This window comes from Pinus tabuliformis, chromosome 7 (genome assembly GCF_031772625.1).
Source record: "Pinus tabuliformis cultivar Carrire ecotype Pingquan chromosome 7, CPIR1, whole genome shotgun sequence".
Taxonomy (NCBI): Eukaryota; Viridiplantae; Streptophyta; class Pinopsida; order Pinales; family Pinaceae; genus Pinus; species Pinus tabuliformis.
This window is the reverse complement of record NC_142293.1, coordinates 1,262,145,603-1,262,168,125: the sequence shown is the minus strand read 5'-3', so window position 1 is coordinate 1,262,168,125 and position 22,523 is coordinate 1,262,145,603. Positions and strand designations below refer to the sequence as shown.

The 22,523-nt window shown below is 39.7% G+C and overlaps 1 protein-coding gene across 1 annotated transcript in view; it reads left to right on the top strand.

The window, feature by feature from the left end:
- The window catches only part of LOC149252011 (syntaxin-81-like), a 128,774-nt gene that overhangs the window by 23,144 nt on the left and 83,107 nt on the right, over positions 1–22,523 (top strand). Inside the window, exons 4-6 of the mRNA XM_089459643.1 lie at positions 7,780–7,863; positions 8,252–8,356; positions 9,154–9,303. Of these exons, the coding sequence (XP_089315769.1) occupies positions 7,780–7,863; positions 8,252–8,356; positions 9,154–9,303 (339 nt within the window). The remainder of the gene's footprint in view (positions 1–7,779; positions 7,864–8,251; positions 8,357–9,153; positions 9,304–22,523) is intronic.

The following is a 22,523-nucleotide window of genomic DNA, read 5'->3' as shown; positions in this document are numbered from 1 at the left end:
TACCGAAACAAGATTTTGCCTCAATTCTTGGAACATAGAGAACATGTCTGAGATGAAGAGGATTACCTGACTCCCTCTGAAGCTGACAATACCAACTCCTCTAGCTGCATACATGCCATCATCTCCTAGCTCGATTTGAACCCGCTTGTCCTTCTCCTTCAGGTGGTTGAAACTCTTCTTGTTCTCGATCATGTGGAAGGATGCACATTTGGCAAGTACTTTGCCTCCTCTTCTGTTGACCAATGCAACTTATGCTACTTCAAAATGCTTGCATTTCATGCCGTCAAATTTACCACTATCATTCTTTCTTAGTTGCTCCAAGAAGACTGAACATAGGCTACTCAAACTGCTGCCCACTACCAATGTCCTCTGTGGCTCCAAAGGATCACGTTCTTAGGGTCTTTGTCAAACTACCCTCTTATCGTCTCTGCACTTTGGGCTTCAAGCAAGCCACTAACAGTCCTCCAACACATTGTACATAGGTTGCTTTAACACTGTTGTTCAAGACACCATGGAAAACCCTCAAACGCACTAACATTGTAACAGTCCACCTCTACTTCGCCTTCCTCATGCTCTTCTTGTCCTGAGATTTGTGGTCTAAATGCTAGTCAAACATAGTCACAAACTACTGTAGTCTATCTGCCTTTTCATAGAGGTCTCGCAACAATTGTTCCTCTTTACTGGACATACACTTGAGCAAGATATCACAGACTTACTCGGGTAGATTCAATTCACTGTTAGGCACAGGAAGAATCCCTAACTAGGGCATACAAAACTTCTGTCCCAAACCCGAACCTCATCCACATCTATCTTGAGAACATCATTCTACCTACTTTAGCTAGCAAATTTCTTCTACTTCTCTAGGTCTTGGCCTGTGCACTTTTGTTTGTAGTTTTGGCCCTCTGGTTAGGGCTTTGTTATGAATAAATATATAGGAAATAATGAAAATGATAATCATTAATAATGATTAGTTAATTAGTAATTAGGTTGAAGAGTCATGTCTAAATGAGACATGACTCTCCATGAAGGGGCACCTGCATAGTATATAAGCAAACCTCTCACTCTCATTTGTATCATCATTCTTATTCATACATTTAATATATAATGTTTGTATCCTCATGGATATCTTTATATTCCTAGTCTTCTGGAGTAATTAATTTGAAGAAGGAACTTTGTTCGCTTCATTTAGTATCAGAGTTGTTCGATCCTCTTGCTGCTCAATCGCTGCACAGAGCCTCGTTCTCCGATCCAGGTCTTTGACCATCGAAATTCATCAACTTCGTTGCCGTTGAAGTGTTTCGCTACAAACTTTTGGAGTTTCTTCGTTGCTGAGTTCGTCAGCGTCAGAGGCCCTTGGCCATTTTTAAAGAAGAAAAAGAAAGAGACCTCTATAAGAAAAAAATCATCGAAAAGAAATATATATATATATATATATAAAAGAACGGAAATAAGAAAAAAATAAATATAGAAATCAGGGGAATTTTTTTTTCCTGTCATAGTCGACTATAGAGACCTTAACTCTCATCCATTTTCCGCCATTGAAGATTGTGGAAACCGCCACACCAATTGTGCCAGATCATAGTAAGACCGTAGCAAGTTGCCGCAGTCGGCTCTTCCATAATTCCACAGCAGAACTATACTCTGTGTCGTTGTTATAAATTATCGCCAATATTCGTTTGAATAACCATCAGACCCACCTCGGCTCCTATTCATTTTTGCTTCCGACCACTCTGCCCATCAACTGCATGGTTTAACCTGCCTTACCGCTTTCGACCACCTTTGCCCATTCTTTGCATGCCAACGCCATCGTTGGCCACCATTGTCTTCTGTCGTTGCCTTGGTTCATTCCACTGCCCACACACAACCGCCTTTTTTTCGTCGTCACCCTACTGCATCCCTTCTCCTTGCAATTTTTTCCGCTGTGTCATTCGACCTCCTTGTCTTCACCGTCAACCTGCACCGTCCACTGTCCAGATCGTGACCGATCCGTCGAGCTGTCTCTTGGCTGCAATCACTATCTGTTGCAACATTTGAATACTAAGTCCCGACAACCAAGTCTTTTCACAATTGAATCACCATCCGACGTGATCGTTGATTGTCTGTCTGACCACTTATTCAATTCAAATGGTATACGATTAGTTATATAAATTTTAATTAATGTTTATATATATGTAGATATAGCCTGTTATATATATATATATATATCTATATATTATTTTAAAAAATAAATAAAAAATAAATAAAAAATAAACCATATCTTGGAAAGAGGATATATAGATCATTTAGAAAAAATAGAAAAAGGGGCTAACAAAAAAAAAAGATTTAAGAGAAAGTAGTAAAAAAAAGGTGAAAAAAGAAGTTAATTTAAAAAAAAGGAGATAAAATAAGTGAAGAAAAAACAAAAAGATGACGTCCACCAAAAGCAGTGGTTTTTTTTTCAAAAATGTCTGTTTTGTTCAGAGGGATATTATAATTGTCAAGAGCCATTCCGAAATCAAAATGTGGTTTGCAGAAAATGTTACAAAACTTTTATCTTAGTCGAATATCTAAGCGATGCACAAAAACAACCAATCGCAAGAGATATAAAACAATTAATGACAATATTTAAGCGACAACATGCAAATTTTAATGAGAAAAAGAAAATGGAATCCAAATTGCAAGTTGAACGTCCATCATCACTTCTACAAAACGATGTAATTTGGTGTACCGAGAAAGTGCAGCTAGAAGATCAAGAGAAAGGCAAAATAGCCAAACTTCGGCAAAACAAGAAAGCATTACAACACGAACATAAAAATCTTGTGGATATGCATTACAAGGAAGTAATGGAAAAGGATGAAGAAATCTCTTGCCTCAAGGACCACGTCGAAAAATTACTTGCACAAGTGAAGAAGACTAAGGTCACAAAGAAAGAACTCAAGAAGCACTTATCAGAACAAGAAGAGGAAACTTTACGTTTAAAGAACCTTAATAAAAATTTATTAGAACAAATCAGAGATCTAAAAGATGAAAAACTTAAAAGTCAAAACATTGAAAATAAGGTTGATGAATTAGAAACCAAAGAACTTTTACGTCTGAGAAACCATAATCAAAGTCTACTCACTCAAATTAAGAAACTTAAGGATGATAAGAAAGCATTAAAAGACAAGTTAGAACAATTTACTCAGGAAGAAGTATCGAAATCTCTAGTCGTAACAGTTCAAGTTGAAGATAAGGGAACGAATACAGATCCAATGAATATCATAACTCAAGAAGAATGCAAACTAGTTAAAGAAAAGATGCACTTAGATGTTGTAGTTCAAATGATAAACACCTAAGTGAAGTTTTTGTAACCAACTCAACAACATCGTCATTTGAGTAAATAACAAAATTTCCACACACTTAATAAGGGAAAGTCAAACCAGAAAAGTTCCCTATCGACATCTGAATCACGAGAGTAGACAACTCAACCATGCTACGTATTGGGACCATTCAGAACAGAAACAACAAACCGATGTTCTAAAGAATATTGATGTAACCTCAATCCAGTCCTATGATGACAAGTCGTTACAAAATTCCAGTGATAAGAATATTCCATAGAAGATTAATTTAGGATGGTCTGATCCCTTCTCAGTGCGACAATTTTGTTTGTCACTTAGAAGATCATATCAACTTGTGTCAACGAAGATGACTGTTCCAAGACGAGAAGACATTCGAACCCGAAAAAGAGATCAAGCTTTTTTCATCGACAAGCTTTGAGGACAAAGCTTTTTGAGGAGGAAGACAATGTTATGAATAAATATATAGGAAATAATGTAAATGATAATAATTAATAATGATTAGTTAACTAAGTCACCTGACACGGGGATCCGGGACACGTAGGATTTGAGATTCGTGGTGTCGGATTCGGACACGCTGACCCCCCGGAACAGGACACGTTATATATATATATATAATTAGATATTATCATATTTCTTACACAAATTTTAATTAATGATACAAATTTATTGATTTCAAACATAGATCTTCATCTATAGCTATTAGCATGCTTAGTACATACAAAATTCAAATACATGTCAATCTATTATCTATTTCTTATGCTTGGCCCTCTTGCCACCACGAGAAATGTCTACGTTTTTAGTCTTGTTGGAAAATCAAGATCTTTGTCATTAATATCACCCTCTAAGCATTAATATCCAGAGGTATCTTTGTCATTACCTTTGTATCTGTATAGGGATCTTTGTCATTAATATCACCCTTTAAGCATTAACATAAGATAGAACAAGCATAACATGTCAAGTCAAGATTTTGTTTGAGTGATGCGTATATTTTTAGGAGGGTCATGATATAGGAGTTCGACAACCAATGTCACTAACATCAAGGTACATAGAGGGATTGGTGCTCTTGATTAAATATGATTTCCATACCCTAATACATGACAAAATTCAATGGAAACATTTCAATCCCCCAATCCTAAAATCCTGAAAAACTGATAAGTCTGCTGGATTTTGAATGAAATCTAAAATTCTACTTTCTCCATATGAAATCCAATGAGGCCGGAACCACTCTCAAACATCCTGAGTCATTTCATGGTAATGTTAAAAATTTAAGTAAAAGGATGAAAATGAAGATTAAGGAGAATGTCACTTTTACTTTAAGAATTTAAATTTAACATTACCATGAACAGGACACGTTTCCCAAAATCGCGACACGCTTCTGAAAATCGTGACACGACCTCGGATACGACGTGTCAGAAAAGGACACGACGTGTCATATGATTTGGACACGAATCCGGACCGAATCGTGTCGGAGTCGCGGGATTCGGGATTTGTAGGGGGTTTAGGACGAATCCGGTGACTTAGTTAGTTAATTAGTAATTAGGTTGAAGAGTCATGTCTAAATGAGACATGACTCTCCATGAAGAAGCACTTGCATAATATATAAGCAAACCTCTTACTCTCATTTGTATCATCATTCTTATTCATACATTTAATATATAATATTTGTATCCTCATGGATATCTTTATATTCCAAGTCTTCTGGAGTAATTACTCTGAAGAAGGAATTTTGTTCGCTTCAGGCTTGCTCACTGTCCATGTCAGCCCTCCAAGCCTGGTCCAAAACAGCTCAAAAGTCTGTGCTATTCCTTCCTCACAGCTCCTTTCTTGCTCTGTTAGTTGGCCACTTTTGATCTGCTATTCCAGCACTTTTGTGACCACAGACCAGCCCCAATCTAGGGCTTGGCCTCTCCTGTAATAGAACAGAGATATTCGGGCTGTTGTACATAGAAATAGCACCACAAAACTAGCACCAAACTCTGCCCAGAATGCCCCTCTTCCATGCTACCTGCTTCTCCCAAAATCGGCTTAAACAATCAAAAGAAAAACGAACCAAAACAGGTCTTCTTCTCCACTTCGCTAGGTTTCCTGAGGCTGCGGCTATTTCAGAGAGATTCTCCTTATGATGTTGCACTTAGATGTGCCAATCAACTTGTGCTGGTCTTATTCTGTTCCTTGCTCTGATACCATGTAGAAAATCCACGAAATTCTGCAACAGCTAATATGAACAATCTGAAATATAATTTCTTTTCACATAGACACATAATTTATCTACCAAATTTTTTAGCGGAATAAGAACAGGAAGAAAAGCACAATCACAAAATTCAACAACACAGAATTATCTGGGGAACCCAACTGGGAAAACCCTCTGCTTGTTATTGAGAATTGTATTGATAGAAAAAAAAGCAATATATCTCTTACAAAATAAGTAACTGTCCAGAAAGGTTCCCTATCACTGTACTATCCTAAAAAGAGCTGTGTTAAATCCATCATTCTAAAATTCCTCCAAGTGGTATATATAGTTTTAAAGATATAGTCTTCTAGGTTATAAGCTACCAAGTATTGCATATTATCTCATAACATCTAAACAGAGTGCTAAACAGAGTGCCAGGACTCATTTACACCTCCATACAGCTATTCCTTCAGAAATCTCAAAAGAAGACCTTCCTTGGATAATGTGTCTGCCTTAGAATTTAACTCTCCGTATGCATGAATAAAAGTGATCTTAGTGAATTGCTGACTATTCTCCTTTAGTTTCTCTGTCAACACCTGTAAAGTAATACTGTGTATTGTTTGTTCATTGAACATTTACTTAATTACCAGCATCGAGCCCTCATGGACCTGCAAATATTGACCTTCTTTTTCCAGCACCTGTGTCAGAAAGGATTGAACAGCCATATACTGAGCCAAATTATTTGTCCCCTTCCCCAGTTTTGCTTTGAATTTGTAATAGTGATTCTCAGAGAGATTTAAAGACCCACCAATACTGCTGCAGCCTGCTGTTATATTGGCATGCCCATAAAATATTCCTAAGGGATAGACTTGTCAATCATTATCTTACTAGTCTGTGTTGCAATATGGCCTTTTATGGCCATTTGACAATATTTCAATATGGCTCAAATTGGAATAGTTGCAAACAGACGTGGAATGTTTGCAACTGTCTATTCTCAAATAATAAGCATTATGAGCTAACCAAATTTCCCAAAATATAAGGAAAGGGAGAGTTCTGTATTCTTTTAGGTCCTGATTTTGAAACCACCATTTTAAGCAGGCATCAACATTATTACCCTGCCAGATAGTTGAAATACCAATCCACTGAACCTAGGTCTTTCCATACCTGCTGGGCAAAATGGCACTGAGTGAATAAATGTGAGATATGTTTGTCAGCTCTCCTATACAGATACAAACGCTTGGATTGTGTTTGTTCCTTTTCTGTAGTAAGTTGCATGTAGGGGTTCTATTCCTCAGCGCTAGCCACATGAAAACCATTGTCTTCTTTGGAACCTTGACTTGCCAAATTTTGGACCACCACTGGTATGTCTCCTTTGTCATTGCTTCGTGCATAGCTCTGTCCCCTAGTCTGGCTGTATAACACCTAACTGCCTTGTTTTTAACCCAAACCACTGCATCTGTATCTTCTCACAGCAACTTGACTTCTCTTAAACTCATCTAGAAAAAACCCTCCAAGAATCTGCCTGCTCCCCTGCCAACCCTAAAGCCTCTGATGTCTTCCACCCTTGCTACCAGAAGTATCTTCCTGTATTCACTCTCGAGTTGTTATTATTACTCTTGCTTACATTTTATCTATTCATACTGCATACAGTGCTGACCTTGTGGCCATTGTAAAATCGGAAGAAATCTTTCTTTCTCCCAGCTAAGTCATTCTTTTTCAGATCATCTTTCTCTTTTTTCCTGCACTACGTAATTGATGTAGATTGTTTCTCTCTGTTCCAGCTATGCAGTGTAATATAATATTATTTGTCTTCCTCTCAGCTACAACATTAGTCTAGATTAGTCTAGACGCACTCTGAACAGTTAAGCAGTAATATATCATATTGTTTCTCTTCTCTTAGCTACTACATTAGTCCAGACATGCTTTAACAGCTAAGCAGTTATATATCACATTGTTTCTTTTTCTCTCAGCCACTACATTAGTCTAGAGTCTAGACTCTAGACACACTCTTAAATGGAAGGTTAGTTGATTAGCAAATACTAATATATTAGGAGTTGACTAGGAAATACTAATATATTAGGGGTGCTGAAGTTTTGCCTTTGACATACAGATTTCTTCTGCTGTATATCAGAAAATTACAAAAAAATTGCAATTATGTTGGATATCTTAGTGAGTCTTTTGGTTTATTGGTTGACTTGTGACATTGTACTAGATGTGTAAACCAGTAGCATAGACTTAATTAAATAACATATATTTTTCTCAAATTATTTGATAAAATACTATTGTATGCAGGTTAAGATGGCAAAAATATCGGAATCTTTGATTTTGCGAAGACCGCGACAAAAATCTCCATTCACTCAATCAGCTCTTAAAATTGTAAGTTTTCCATTCTAATATTTTGAAATCTTTTCTTCTATTTTATGAAACTGAGCCTGGACATTGTTACTTATTCTATCTCTTCTTAATGTACAAGCTGAAAGCAATTATATGTGGATGTGACAGTGTTGGTTGAAAAAAAATATGGATTTGTAACATATGAATTGGAAATGTTGGCTGAGAACATTCTATGGGGAATAAGTAGCGTTTCAGTGGGAGTTTGGAGTCAATATTTCATCTTTGTTAGGTTTCTGTCCATTTATTGAGTCTTGTCTAAATCTTACCATTATAAATGTGCATAAAATGGTGAATGGGGTTCAAAAATGTTCTCAGATATATACCTCTGTTAGCACTGATAAGAGAGCTGACCCTTTTCTATTTTCTATAGCTTGAAAGTATACGGACCTTACAAAATTTTATTGTAAACAACAAAAAAGATTATATGGATCGGCATCGTACCACAGAGCAAGATCGGGACAACATTGAACATGAGGTAAGAAGTTTGACTATTCTTAACTTGCACCAAGGCTAGTGGCATATGAGAAGATAATCCTTCTTTTCATTTTATTGATAAGAATCATTTGTTACTGTATTTATTGTCGGCAGCAGCTCTGATAACCGCTATATAGTTTGCTGCTTTAATTTCTGCTCCAGATATTTTGATCTGTTAGGATTTCATTTCAAAGTTGTGGTACAGTATGTAGTGAATTTTGCAGTTGTGGCATTGTAGATGTTCTTGATCTCATTTCATGTTCAGTGCACAATGTTTTAATTGGTTGACCTTGTAGGATAGCTATGTAGGGGAGTAGCTACTTAAGCAATGCTTCCTTTTCTTTCATCATTGCAGTTATTGAATTGAATAAGATTTTCCCAATTGCATATCATAGTCTAAGGAGATTGGTTGATAGGAAGACTGGCCTATGGAATTTGCTTATTGAAAATGCAACACACATGTATTGTGCTATAGCCCATGTTGACCCATGGTTGGGGGACAAAGGGACAAGGTTTGGGCAAAGGTGTGGGCTACTATTACAGCCCCTCACAGAGAAAGTAATTTACAAACAGGAACACAAAGTAACATTACGTACTTTGGAAACTTCTATATAAGATCCTTACACACTTGGCTTGCTTTGAAAGCTCCAAACTTCATTGTTTCCCTGGAAAAGTGAACATACTCTTTAATTCATAACCCTTTTCAGTGAATAATATGCAAACATAACTATACTGTGATTTATCGTTTAACTAATAGATTTTAGTGTGTAGAAGTAACAAGATGGATGTTTTATGCAGGTTGGAGTATTTGTTAAAGCATGCCGGGAGCAAATAGAGAATTTGAAGAATAGCATAGAGAGTAAAGAGAGAAAGAAACAAGCAGTGACTTGGCTTGGTGTTCAGGGAGATGCTGCTAATGCAGAAGACATTGCACACAAGCATGGTGTGGTAAGAACCTCTACTTGTATTTAGAGTTCTTATCTATGTCCATATAAAAATGAAACTCTCAAGACATCGTCTCCTAGAGCTCTAGAATTTTTTTTGTGATGTGTATGTTGAATTTTCCTTAGGCCCTAGATCTGGTCTATGGCTAACCAAAGCAGACAAACACACTAGGAACCCCTAACATACAAGCTCTTTGCATAGCGGAAATCTACAACAGTGAAATCAATAAAGTACACAGAGATATTTGGCCCAAATCTCGACCTTTATTATTCCATTAACAAAGAATCATTAGGGCTTCCGTACCAGTGATCATGGCTCTTCATAAAACCCTGATACAAGACTAGTAACATAGTATACAAATAGGGCTTGCAATCTGTTCCATCAGATCTGCAATCTGCTCAACACAACAAGAACAAAATACATGACTTGCTGTAGCCCTCCTTTGCTTCCAGCCCTTTCTGTACTCTTTGTCCTTGGTGTACTTGGCTGTCCTTTGCCTTCTTCACACAGTGATCTGGCTCCTTTCTGATCTTTATCCAATCAACTGCTCACAAAAGTCAGAACCTTCGGACGTCTTGCATTTCCAGCCTTCAAAAACACTTCAGCTACTCTCAGTGAGTTTGGTCCTTCAACTTCACTGCATATTTATTAGCCATCAAAACACGCTGTTCACAACTCCATTAGTGAACAGACTTCAGGAATAACACAGCAATATTTCTACACGAACAATAGCCACTTAATTCCCTTTGCTTGCCTTCCTGCAACTCAAGGATACTTCGTCCCCCCTTGTAGGCCTATGGCCTAAACTCAGACCACCCTTCAGCTTGCAGCCTTAGTGCAGACCACTATTACTCCTTTGTTTTCCATGGCTGGCTTCTTTAGGGCCTTGTCTGGCCTACTCAAGGCTTTGACTGCCCTTCTTAAGGCCTCGACACCTTCTGCCAGTCTTATACAAAGCTCTCGAACTGCTGTAGGAACCCCCAACCTGCCTCAAATTCCTTTTCTGAAAGCTTCTCAGCTTGGATCACTCCTACTGTGGCCTAATCTAAACCTCTATGAATCTCTGCCACATTTTCTTGGCCTGTCTGGGCATTCCTGAGGCCTTACGTCCCTCCACTAGGCCTTCGGCCCTCTCTCTGCTTCAGAACTAGACCCTAGACACAACTGCTATAATTTTGTTCTATCCGTCCACAACACAGAGGTCCTGTGGCCTCGCTTGCTTGCTGATCTAAGGTCTCTTTGGCCCTATTCTAGGGCTTCAACACTTAGATCGTAAACAAATTTTCGGCCTGTCTAACCTCTAAACTAGTAGACATAAAGCACTTGTGTCTAGCCTCTTCTTCGTTAACCAAACATAGAATTCTGCTCCTTCAAGAGATGCTATTTGTCCTTCCTTAAGACAAAGAATTTCACTCAGCATCTCCTTGAAGATTTGCATCTCTCCTCTTGGGTTACATCTTCGACAAGATAAGATTGCTATGCGTGTAAGACCTCTCCACTGGTCTTCTCTGTTTATTCTTTTCTTTAGGTCATTTAGGAAAACTCTAGATCTTTAAGGTTTTAGCTTCTCAACCCATTAGAATAAACAATTGATTTCTTAGGTCCCAAACTCACTGCTTTGGGTCCAAAACCCCAACTTTGGGTAAATTGCCCAACCAACTTTTTTTGGTGGGTTTCCTTCTCTTCGAAATACCTTTCGAGCTACCCAAAATTCCAATGCTCCCTTTTAATGAGGATGGTATTTCCTTCACACGTTGAAATCTCTAGCTCCATGACTTTCCTTGCATACCCATGATTGTCCTTGCATGAGTCATGACTTTCCTTGTGTGGCCATATCTGTCCTTACATGTGCTACGTCTTGTTTTGTACTAGGTATAGCTTTATCTTGCATGGTGCATGACTGTCTTTGCATGTAACATGACTTTTCCTTGCACCACCATGAGTGTTCTCGCATGGTTTGTGACTCCCCTTGCATGGGCTGAAAACTCCACTCTCTTTTGAGCCAAACTATTCAGACTTCCATCGGGAAATTGATGTTCCTTTGTAGTCTTCCTTTGAATCTAGACTTCCTTTGAGCTTACATAACCTCCACTAGCTCATTGTGGCTTTCTTGTGCACACTCTGATCCACGTGCTCATCAAAGTAGCTCTAATACCATGTTGATTTTCCTTAGGCCCTAGATCAAGTCTATGGCTAACCAAGCACACAACACACTAGGATCCCCAACTTACAAGCACTTTGCATGGAAAAAATCGGCAACAGTGAAATCAATAAAGTACACAAAGATATTTGGCTCAAATCTCGGCCTTTATTATTCCATTAACAATGAATCATTAGGGCTCCCTTACTAGGGATCATGGCCCTTCATAAAACCTTGATACAAGACTAGTATACAGTGTACAAATAGGGCTTGCAATCTCTTCCATTAGATTTGCAATTTGCCCAACACAACAAGAACAAAATACATGACTTACTTGTTGGAGCCCTCCTTTGCTTCCAACTCTTTCTGATCTCTTGTCCTTGGTATGCCTAGTTGTCCTTTGCCTCCTTCACACATTTATCTAGCTCCTTTCAGATATCTGTCCAATCAGCTGCTCACAAAAGTTAGAACCTTCAGACCTCTTGTATTTCCAACCTTCAAAAACACTTCAGCTACTCACACTGAGTTTGGCCCTTCAACTTCACTGCATATTAGCCATCAAAACACGTTGTTCACAACTCCATTAGTGAACAAACTTTAGGAATAACACAAAACAATATTTCTACACGAACAATAACACTTTAATTCCCTTTGCTTGCCTTCATGTAACTCAAGGATACCTCTACCATACTTACTAAGGCTTTGAGGCCTTTCAACCCCCCTGCGGCCTAACGTCAAACTACTCTTTAACTTGTTGCCTTAGTGCAAGCCACTGTTACTCCTCTTGTTTGCCATGACTGGCTTCTTTATGGCCTCGGCTGGCCTACTCAAGGCTTCGACTACCCTTCTTAAGCCCTCAACACCTTCTGCCAGTCTTATACAAGCTCTTCGACTGCTGTAGGAACCCTCGACCAGCCTCAAACTCCTTTATGAGGCTTCTCAGCTTGGATCACCCCTACTACGGCATGATCCTAACCTCTATGAATCTCTACTACATTTTCTCAACTTGTTTGGGCATTCCTGAGGCCTTACATCCTTCCACTAGGGCTTCGACCCTCTCTCTACTTCAAAACCATACCCTAAACATAGTTGTTGGACTTCTATTATGTCTGTCCACAACATAGCGGTCCTGCGGCCTCTCTTGCTCGCTGATCTGAGGTCTCTTTGACCCTATTCTAGGGCTTCAACCCTCCTCAGATCATAAACAAATTTTTGGCGTGTCTAACCTCTAAACTAGTAGACAAAAAATGCTTGTGTCCAACCTCTTCTTCGTTAACCAAATAGAGAATTTGGCTCCTTCAAGAGATGCTATTCATCCTTCCTTAAGACAGAATTTCACTTATTCTCACCTTGAATATTTGTGGCTCTCCTCTTGGGCTACATCTTCAACAAGATAAGCTTGCTATGTGTGTGAGACCTTTCCATTGGTCTCCTCTATTTGTTCTTTTCTTTTAGGTCATTTAGGAAAACTCTAGATTTTTGAGGTTATAGCATCTCAACCCATTAGAATAAACAATTGATTTCTTAGGTCCCAAACCCTCTGCTTTGGGTAAATTTCCCAACCAACTTCTTTTGGTGGGTTTCCTTCTCTCGGAAATACCTTTTCATCTGTGAAAATTCGCTTGAAATCTAACAATTGGAAATAGTTCTTCTAATTGATAAATTAATTATGCAGGTTATTTTGTTTACAACAAAGTAACGAATTATTCACGCTGTGTTAAAATTGGAAACTAGGGCCAAATTCCACCTTGGGACAACTCATTTGATGGAGATGATGATTGCATTGAATTCCTCTTTTCAAGAGGTCCAAGATTGATATAAAGATCATCTCATTCGGACAAGTAGAAGTGTGATTTTGAATTTATGCCCACACATGCAAATTGTTCAGGTTGGTCTTATCATCAGGTTGGCTCAAGAAGTCCAATGGATGTGTCTCTTCACCCACAACGAATTGTATAAATACAAGAGACCTCACACCTCATTTGGCACATTCATCACTCACACATTCTTCGCTCTCTTCATCTGATTGGTTCGTACAACGATTGGGCAGTTTCTTTCTCTCACACGTGTGGCTAGGAGGACGAGGTTTTTGGGCAGAATTACAGGCCAAAATTTCAGAGTTATAGGATAGGTTTGACCAACATTCATTGAGGACTTGCTGACAAAGTTTGATTGCGTTTTTGGGGTCAACTGTTTGATTTTCCTAGGCCACATCTATGGGCATAAAAACCGAAAAGTTCTGGGCTATTTGACCTGCGTTGACTTTAGGGTTGACCGCAGAAAATTACAACAATTTTCTCTCCTTTGACTGAGTTTGACCAAGCTGTTTTGGGTTGAATTCATCCTCCTGATCAGGCTGAGTTTGACTAAGGAAGACCGAGTTGTTTTGAGGAAGATTTGTTGTTGTTTTGACCAATGTTGACTTTTTGGTTAGGGCTGAAGTTTGACTGCAGAAATTTACAGGGTTGTTTTGACTTTGTATTGGGCAAGTCAATTTGACTTTTGTACTCTCTCTCTGCTGAACTTTTGATTTAATAATAAGAAGAATTGATCAAAGGGTTTTCCCCACATTGGGGTTTTTCCCTGGCATCCACCAAATCTGGTGTCCTCTTGTCTTGACTTGTCTTCTGCATTTTGTTTTATGTTCTATCTGCTTTTACTGTCAATGAGATTATTGTGATTGTTGTTGGAAATTGAAATTTTTATTGGACTGCTAAAGAACATTGAAGTAAATTGTGCTAAGCATATAACATACCATTGTTAACTAAAATTAACACACTACAATTTCTTCACCATAAAAAATATTGCGGAAGCAAAAATAGGAATTGAGAAATGCTAGCGCACAAAAAAATGACACAATTATTTTTGGACAATTGTCCCCAAAAAAACCCAATGCGGAAAACCGGTGTAGCAGTGAGGGTTTTATTATTATGCACCAACATAAATTTTGAGTACAATAAAATGATGCCAAACTGGCATTTCTGTCTGAGAGAAATATTGGCAAAAATATTTGAGGGAATTTACCCTCTTCTCCAAGCAATTCCGCAACAAACTGAGCCTCAGAAATTGGCTCTCCAAACCCTTGCACAAACCCCTCTATGCTGCCTCTGTGCAAGCTTATACGCACTAGCTAGAAATTGCCTCTGAAGATGACATCTAGCTTGTTGCTGCCTCCGGAAGTGATTCTCCCGACGTCTTGGAGATTTTCCTGGCCACTGAACGCTGAATCCATCTCTCTCCTGACTGAACTGAACTGCCTTTCTTGAGGCTCTACGTAGCCCCTATGCAAGCTTCCCGAATAAATAATATGACCTCTCATTGACTCTCTGGAACTGGAACCTCCTCTAGAAATCCGTTGTACTGCCCTTTGCCACCTGCTACTCGATCACTGACTCAATCTCTCTTGGTGAATTACCTACACTGGAAAATTGAACTGTCTAGATCACTGAGTATCTGCACTGGTGTGTTCTCCATCTACCCATCGACCTCTTCTTATAATCTCTAGTTGAGACTTCAATGGCCATGATTAAAACTTAATCTGTGGTTGAGATCATCTCCAAGTTGATCGTGTGAGTGTCAAGAGAATTCTCACCTTTCTCAATTACTTACTATTAATTAACCAGTCTAACTTAGGAAAAATTTAAATGATGGTCAATTAATTTAATTGAGCTATCTCTAGGTGGAATTTCTAGAAAGGATTTTTGGGTTTTGGAGAACTCTTGTGTTTTAGCCTCTCCACAAAGTTTGAGACTAGAACACCATCCTATGCTACTAAAAGTAAGACGATCTACCCAAAATTCCAACAATGTATATACTATATATTCCCCGCAATGCACAAATGCACAAATAGTAATTAGCACAACCATATAAATTAAATGGCTGATAAATGTCAATAGCAATCAAAATAATTATGTGCCATTTGTAATGTTGAAAATTTGTAACGCAAAGACAAGAGTGGAGGAAGGAAATAGAAAATGGTATGGAAACCCTTGATTTCGTCCATTGGATTGTGTATACGACAAAGAATATTCTCAGATTATTAAATATAGACCTTCCATAATTTTATTTTTTTAAGAATGAAAATTTTGGAAGCCCTATTTTGAAATAGACCATGCCTATCGACGTAATTAAAATACAAATAAGCTCATGCGCACATATATTAACTCGATTCGTTTGGTAGAGCATGATCCTATGGGGAAGATTTTTCCATATTTGGTGTCGTAGAAGGCCTTTGAAAGAGCTTGGGGATCGCTAAAGTGAGCTCATGAAATGGAAAGCTATTGAATGTCGAGGAATGAAATATACCTCTATATATATACACACACAAGTGTCTAAATACTCCAACAATTCCGAGTATGTATCTTACATCTACATTGCACACATTAATTCTTTGGGTTTCTTTCTACTTATAAATTGTTGTCTTCTCTGCAACTGGGAAAGTGTTTAATAATTCTATCCCTCTGAGTACATATCTTACATTTACAATACATATGTTATTCTTTTTGGGTTTCTTTCTAGCTTATCCATTGTGAGGCGGTTGATACTCAAAATATTGATAGATATCATTCCTAGGGTAGTCTTTCTAGTATGAACAATTAGTCACACAAAAGAACAATGAAAATATTGAAAAAAGAAATTAACTTAGACAAATATATAAAACACACATAATAAATTAGACACCAAATAATGGCGGAAAAAGCTTCAGCCTCAGGTATTCTCTCTCACATTTTCATTCATTCTTCTCAAATAATTGAATATAGTGTTACAAATAAATAGATGAGAGATAGTGTTCTCAAGATAGTGCATTCTATCTTAGACACTTTTGGTTGAGATAATTTCTCCTTTGGTTGAGATAATTTCTCACCAGACACACACCAATATAGGAGTTACCTAAACTAACTCCTATCTTAGAGGAACAACCCAAGAGTTAGGCATAAATTCCTAACTTGGAATATTTAATTAATTAATTTATTTTTGGATTTATTATTGTTTTATGAGAGAGGCTAACAGAAAAAGTTGAATTTTTACTACTACTAAGAAAATACAAATTGTGAGATTTGAGGTTAAGTAGATAAAAAATGAAAAGATAAAATCTCTTTTACTCCTACGGGCATTCTATTTACTATAACTAATTGTAGCAAACGAAACTTCAAGAATAAATTACTACAATATTATAATTTATTTATTACATAGTTGTACTTTAAGAAAATAAAAGAAAACAAATATGAATTATTCAACATTAAAAGAACATTGTAACAACTTGTAGTTTAATTTAAACTAGCCTAGATCCATTTTAGCCCTAGATCTATCAAGTGTTGAAAGGGATCAAATCTCTCGAGATGCAAACCTTTCCTTAAGTTTTACACTCAAGAAAAGATTTGCATTTCGAGAGATTTAATGATTCTCAATGCTTGATAGGTCCGGGGTTTGTTGATTTTGTTGAAGTTTCTAAGTTTACTTAGTTAGAAACCCTCCATGCACTTTATCTAATTTATTCCTACCTACTTGTTATTTTACTTAACAAGTTATTTACAATGTAAATACTGAAAATAAACACTAGTGCATGCTCAACATATTATAGATCAACAACTAAAGGAAACATAAACAATCACACCATATAACACCATTATTTTTGGACTAATGTCCCCGGAAAAACCAAATGTGGGAAAACCGGTGCAGCTATCTGAGGGTTTTCTTATTAAGTAATATCAGAGTACAATCTGGTTCCGAAACTGGCCTACCCAACAGAGAATTTCCTAGGCAGTAATACCTCTCAGTTTCTGACAAATCTCCTAGTTGAAACCCCGGATAATCCTTCTGGCAACTACTCAGCACCAATCTGCCCCAGGAACCCCAGCGTCAACCTCTCTGTGGACTGCGTTAGCCCCTCTATTCCCAGCACTGGCCCTGTGTCACCCTGGATGGGTCTACGTCAGCCTTAGGAGGCCCTGCATCAACCCTCTGGCCCTCTGTGTTAGCAACGCTGGCCTCTCTGAGGCTTTGCGCAGCTCCTGGCTGCCTCTGCGTGAGCCCTGGCTAGATCTGGGTCACTCACCTCGGCTACTGCGTTGCTCTCCTGGCACTATCTCTGCCTCTCTGTACTCAAATGCCCCTCAGCTGCATCTCCTGATCACTAATTCTATCTCTCTTAGCAAACCCTGCTTTAGAGAATAGAATCACTGATCACTCTTGTGTGTTCTCCAAGTGACCCTCAAGCCTCCTCTTATACTTTTCTTGTTAACATATCAATGACCGAGATTAAGTCCCTAATCAACGGCTAAGATTAGATCTAGCTTGATCCATGTCTTTTGGACCATTCTAACACAGTTTCATATTAATTCCCATTAATATTTTATTTTCCCTAAGTTTAGACTTAGGGACTCCATTAAAAATATTAATTATTTTAATATCTCCTGAATAATTTAGAATCTGCCCAAACCTTTTCTGGGTATTGGAGATCTCATGTGCCCCAACCTCCACCAAATTTCCTAGCTAGAGCACATTCGAGGCTACCACAAATCAACACTCCGTCTTAGCGAGGACTGTGCTCTAATAATACTCCTCACTGAGTATTACTCTGATCATCTGGCATCGGTCCCTGTGCTGATGCTAGGCCTGACGCCACCATCCTCTGCACTGTTGTATCTTGTACTGCTGCCCATGGTTCCGCCACTGCCACTGCTGCATCTGTACGACAACTCCCTCTACATCCGTGCTGTTGCTGGTCCTTTCTCCCAGCACTGCATCCGCACTGCACCTCCTCTCATCATGTTCCATTGTGCTGCCCACTGATGCACTGCAACTCAGTTACTGAGAAGTAAGTAACTGATCTCCCAACTTGACCTCCTTGTTGGGTTAGAGACACCCACTGATACTGAAGCTCCCTTTGCCGCTGACAAGTGCTCCCCCTCTGCGCTACTGCAACAACTCCTTGCATCTCGCACCGTTGCACACCTCTCTGTGCCATCCTGCACTGGCGCAACATTCCTGTGCCTCTCGCACTGTTGCAGCCTGTAGCCTCGTGCTGTCTCGGGACTCCTGCACTGTAGCTCTCTCTGCCACTCCATCCGCATCTGTCTCTACCCGACTCAGCCAGTGCTACTACTCCTCTTCGGTGCTCCCGTAGCAAGGTCTAATCCAAGCGGCTGGGTACCTTGAGGATCCTGCCCCTCATCACCTGTAGTCCGCCTGACTACAGCTTGATGTCTCCCCACTTCCTCTCAAGTGGCGCGTGTGCACTCATGGCACAGTCATCCTTTGTCAAAACTTCCTTCTCTGCCCATGCTGCCGCTGCCTTAGTCTCGGAAGACTCTCCCTTACTCTTATTCCTTGGACACTAGGTCGCATAATGACCCAACGCCCCATAGTGGAAGCACTTGATCTTGGAGAGATCTTTCTGCTTCCGCTTTTCTTGCTTTCCCTCAGATGCTAGGGAAACATCTTCCTCCTCTTGCTTGACTTTGATCTCCTTGCTGCTGCTACCCGTCTTCGATTGTTGTCTGGTCTCTTTTTGGCGAAGAGCTGCCCACATCTCGTCCCAAGGTGGGAGAGTCCCTCTGCCCAGTATACTTTGGACAAATACCTCCCAGTCTTCTGAGACAGCATTCAGGGCTGTCCTCACCATCCACTCTTGATCCGGTGTCGCTTCTATAGCAGTCAACTAATCTCAGATCTCATTCAGTCCTCTGAGGAAGGTGTCAATCGACTCTCCCTTCTTCATCTGATACGATCTCAATTGATTCTCAAGTAGCATTCTTCTCTGCACAGAAGTATGCTGGTACAATTTCTTGAGAGCCTCCCACATCTCAAACATCGTTTCCTTCTCAGCTATGTGTGGTGCTACATGATCCTTGACCCCATCAAGGATGATGCTCTTGGCCCTTGCCATTGCCTCCTCGTACTGTCGTTGTCATTGGGATCGACTGGGATAGCTATTACCTTTAAGGCGAAGTTCTTGACACGATTTCTGTCAAGCACGGATAAGATTCAGGCCTTCCAAACTGCGAAGTTCGATGCTCCATTCAGTCTATCCTGGTCTCTTACTCCGTGTAGTGCCATAATGCTTCTCTACTTCCCTTCCGGAAGTTCTTTGTTGGAGTCGTCTGAGTCTCTACTTCCCGTCTAGAAGTTCTCTTCTGGACTCCCTCTGAGTCCTGATTTCCCTCCTGGGAATCCTTCTGCCGATATCGAGATGCCCCCTACTCTGATCGTCTTGTGCAGCCGCACCACTAATCCGGTTCCTCGCCTAGAAACCCTCGGTAGCAACTCCTCTTGGCCTTGCGCTGTCAGGTACTGTTTTGACTATAGTACCTCACCACCTCCACTCTGCAATATTCCCGCAGCCTTCTAAACCCTAGCAACCTGAAGGTGAGAGCTCCTAGGCTTTGCGCAATCCCGACACCAGCAACCCGACCTCCTCAGCCAACTGCGTCAGCCCTCCCAGCTACTATGTGGCTCTGCGTGAGGCTCCTTTTGCCTTCCTTAGCCTCTGCAATGCCTCTTCCCGACTCACCCTTGATGCCACAGGCACCGCGTCACCCTTCCTTGTTGCTGCTCTGCTAGAAACAACTTCTGTCACCTCGGGACAACTGTTTTCTGCTGCTATTGCTCCGCTCGGCTGATGTCCCTAGTCCTCCTATCATCTGCAATCATGCTCTGATACCATGTTGAAGTTTTTAAGTTTAGTTAGTTAGAAACCCTCCATGCACTTTATCTGATTTATTCCTACCTACTTGTTATTTTACTTAACAAGTTATTTACAATGTAAATACTGAAAATAAACACTAGTGCATGCTCAACATATTACAGATCAACAACTAAAGGAAACATAAACAATCACACCATATGACACCATTATTTTTGGACTAATGTCCCTGGAAAAACCCAATGTGGGAAAACCGGTGCAGTTATCTGAGGGTTTTCTTATTAAGCAATATCAGAGTACAATCTGGGTGCCGAAACTGGCCTACCCAACAGAGAATTTCCTTGGCAGTAATACCTCTCGGTTTCTGACAAATCTCTTGCTGAAACCCCGGATAATCCTTCTGGCAGCTACTCAGCACAAATCTGCCCCAGAAACCTCAGCGTCAGCCTCTCTCTGGACTGCGTCAGCCCCTCTCTTCCTAGCGCTGGCCCTGCGTCACCCTGGATGGGTCTGCGTTAGCCTTAGGAGGCCATGCATTAGCAACGTTGGCCTCTCTGAGGCTCTACGCAGCTCCCGGCTGCCTCTGCGTGAGCCTTCGCTGCCTCTGGGTCACTCTCCTCAGCTATTGAGCTGCTCTCCCGGCACTATCTCTGCCTCTTTGTCTCTCTGTACTCAAATGCCCCTCAGCTACATCTCCCAATCACTAATGCTATCTCTCTTAGCAAACCCTGCTCTAGAGAATAGAATGACTGATCACTCTGGTGTGTTCTCCAAGTGACCCTTAAGCCTCCTCTTATACTTTTCCTGTTGACATATCAACGATTGAGATTAAGTCCCTAATCAATGGCTAAGATTAGATCTGGCTTGATCCATGTCTTTTGGACCATTCTAACACAGTTTCATATCAATTCCCATTAATATTTTATTTTCCCTAAGTTTAGACTTAGGGACTCTATTAAAAATATTAATTATTTTAATATCTTCTGAACTATTTAGAATCTGCCCAAATCCTTTTTGGGTATAGGAGATCTCATGTGCCCGAACCTCTCCACCAACTTTCGTGGCTAGAGCACATTCGAGGCTACCACAAATCAACAGATTTTGTAGCATCGACAGGTGTTCTAGTCTCGACTTTGCTCGGAGAGGCTTAGAAACATTGGAACTCTAGACCCCAGGAAAAGTTTCGAGAGAAAACACCTAGAGATGGCTCAATTAAGTTAATTAGTCAGTAATTAACTTAATTACTGACTAATTAATTAACAAGAATTAATTGAGAAAGGTGAGAATTCTCTAGAAACTCACATGGATCAACGCAGAAATGATCTTAGCCACTGATGAGGATTAAATCATGGTCGTTGGTGAGCCAACGAGAGATAATAAGAGGAGGTTGATGGGGTTGGAGCAAAACACACTTTGTGAGCGAGTCCCTTGGGCGGATTGAGTTATCTAGTTGCTGTGTCAGTGCAGGGAGACGGGTTTGAGCTAGAGAATGGAAGCAGAGGTAGAGGAGCAGCGACAAAGTGATTTGGTGGAGTTTTCAAGTGCCGGAAGAGTCAGCTGAGGGAGGTCGAATTTATCCACAGGAGGCTGCGCAGAGCCTCAATGAGGCAGTTCGATTTGGCTGAGTAGGTTGTTTTAGGTCCTAGAGGCCAGGAAATTTTCCAGAAGGCCTGGCCAGTGACTTCCAGTAGCAGCTACAGGCAAAACAACTCACACAGAGGCTGTTCCAGACAGTACGAAATTCGGTCTGCATAGGGCCTACGCAGAGCAAAGTTGGAGCTGATTGTGGGATCATATTAGGCCAAGATTGCTTGTAGAGGAGGGTAAAATTCCTTCAATAATTTTGCCAGTATTTTCTTTGGAGAGGATTGCCAGTTTGGCATCCATTTTATTGTACTCAGATTTGCTGCAAAATAATTGATAATAAAACCCTCATCTGCTGCACCGGTTTATTGGGTTTTTTTGGGGACAATTGTCCAAAAACAACGGTGTCATATTTTTGTGTGTGCTGTATATTTCTTAGTTTCCAGCGTTTTATTTTTGCAACTTTTTTATTGTGAATAAATTGCAGTGTGATTAATTCGTTATTTTGCCATAACAAAATAAACTACATAATTTAATCAGCTAGAAGAATTAATTCCAGTTGTTGCATTTCAAGGAGAATTTCACAGGGTTAAGATGGATCTAGGCCAGTAATTGGTCATTGACAACCCAAAATCAAATCATAATTCACGTCAAACTTTTATGGTGAAATAATAGTTGCAAAGCAACATATCTATCCTATGATATGAATGCACACACATAGTAAGAAGTTTCATTTGCATGGACAAAAACTTTACAAAATTCTCTTTCAAAGGGCTACGCAATATTTATACATCAAAACCTCATACAAACATGCATTCAATGACTGTAAGTTAATAGAAAGTATTGACGTTAGAG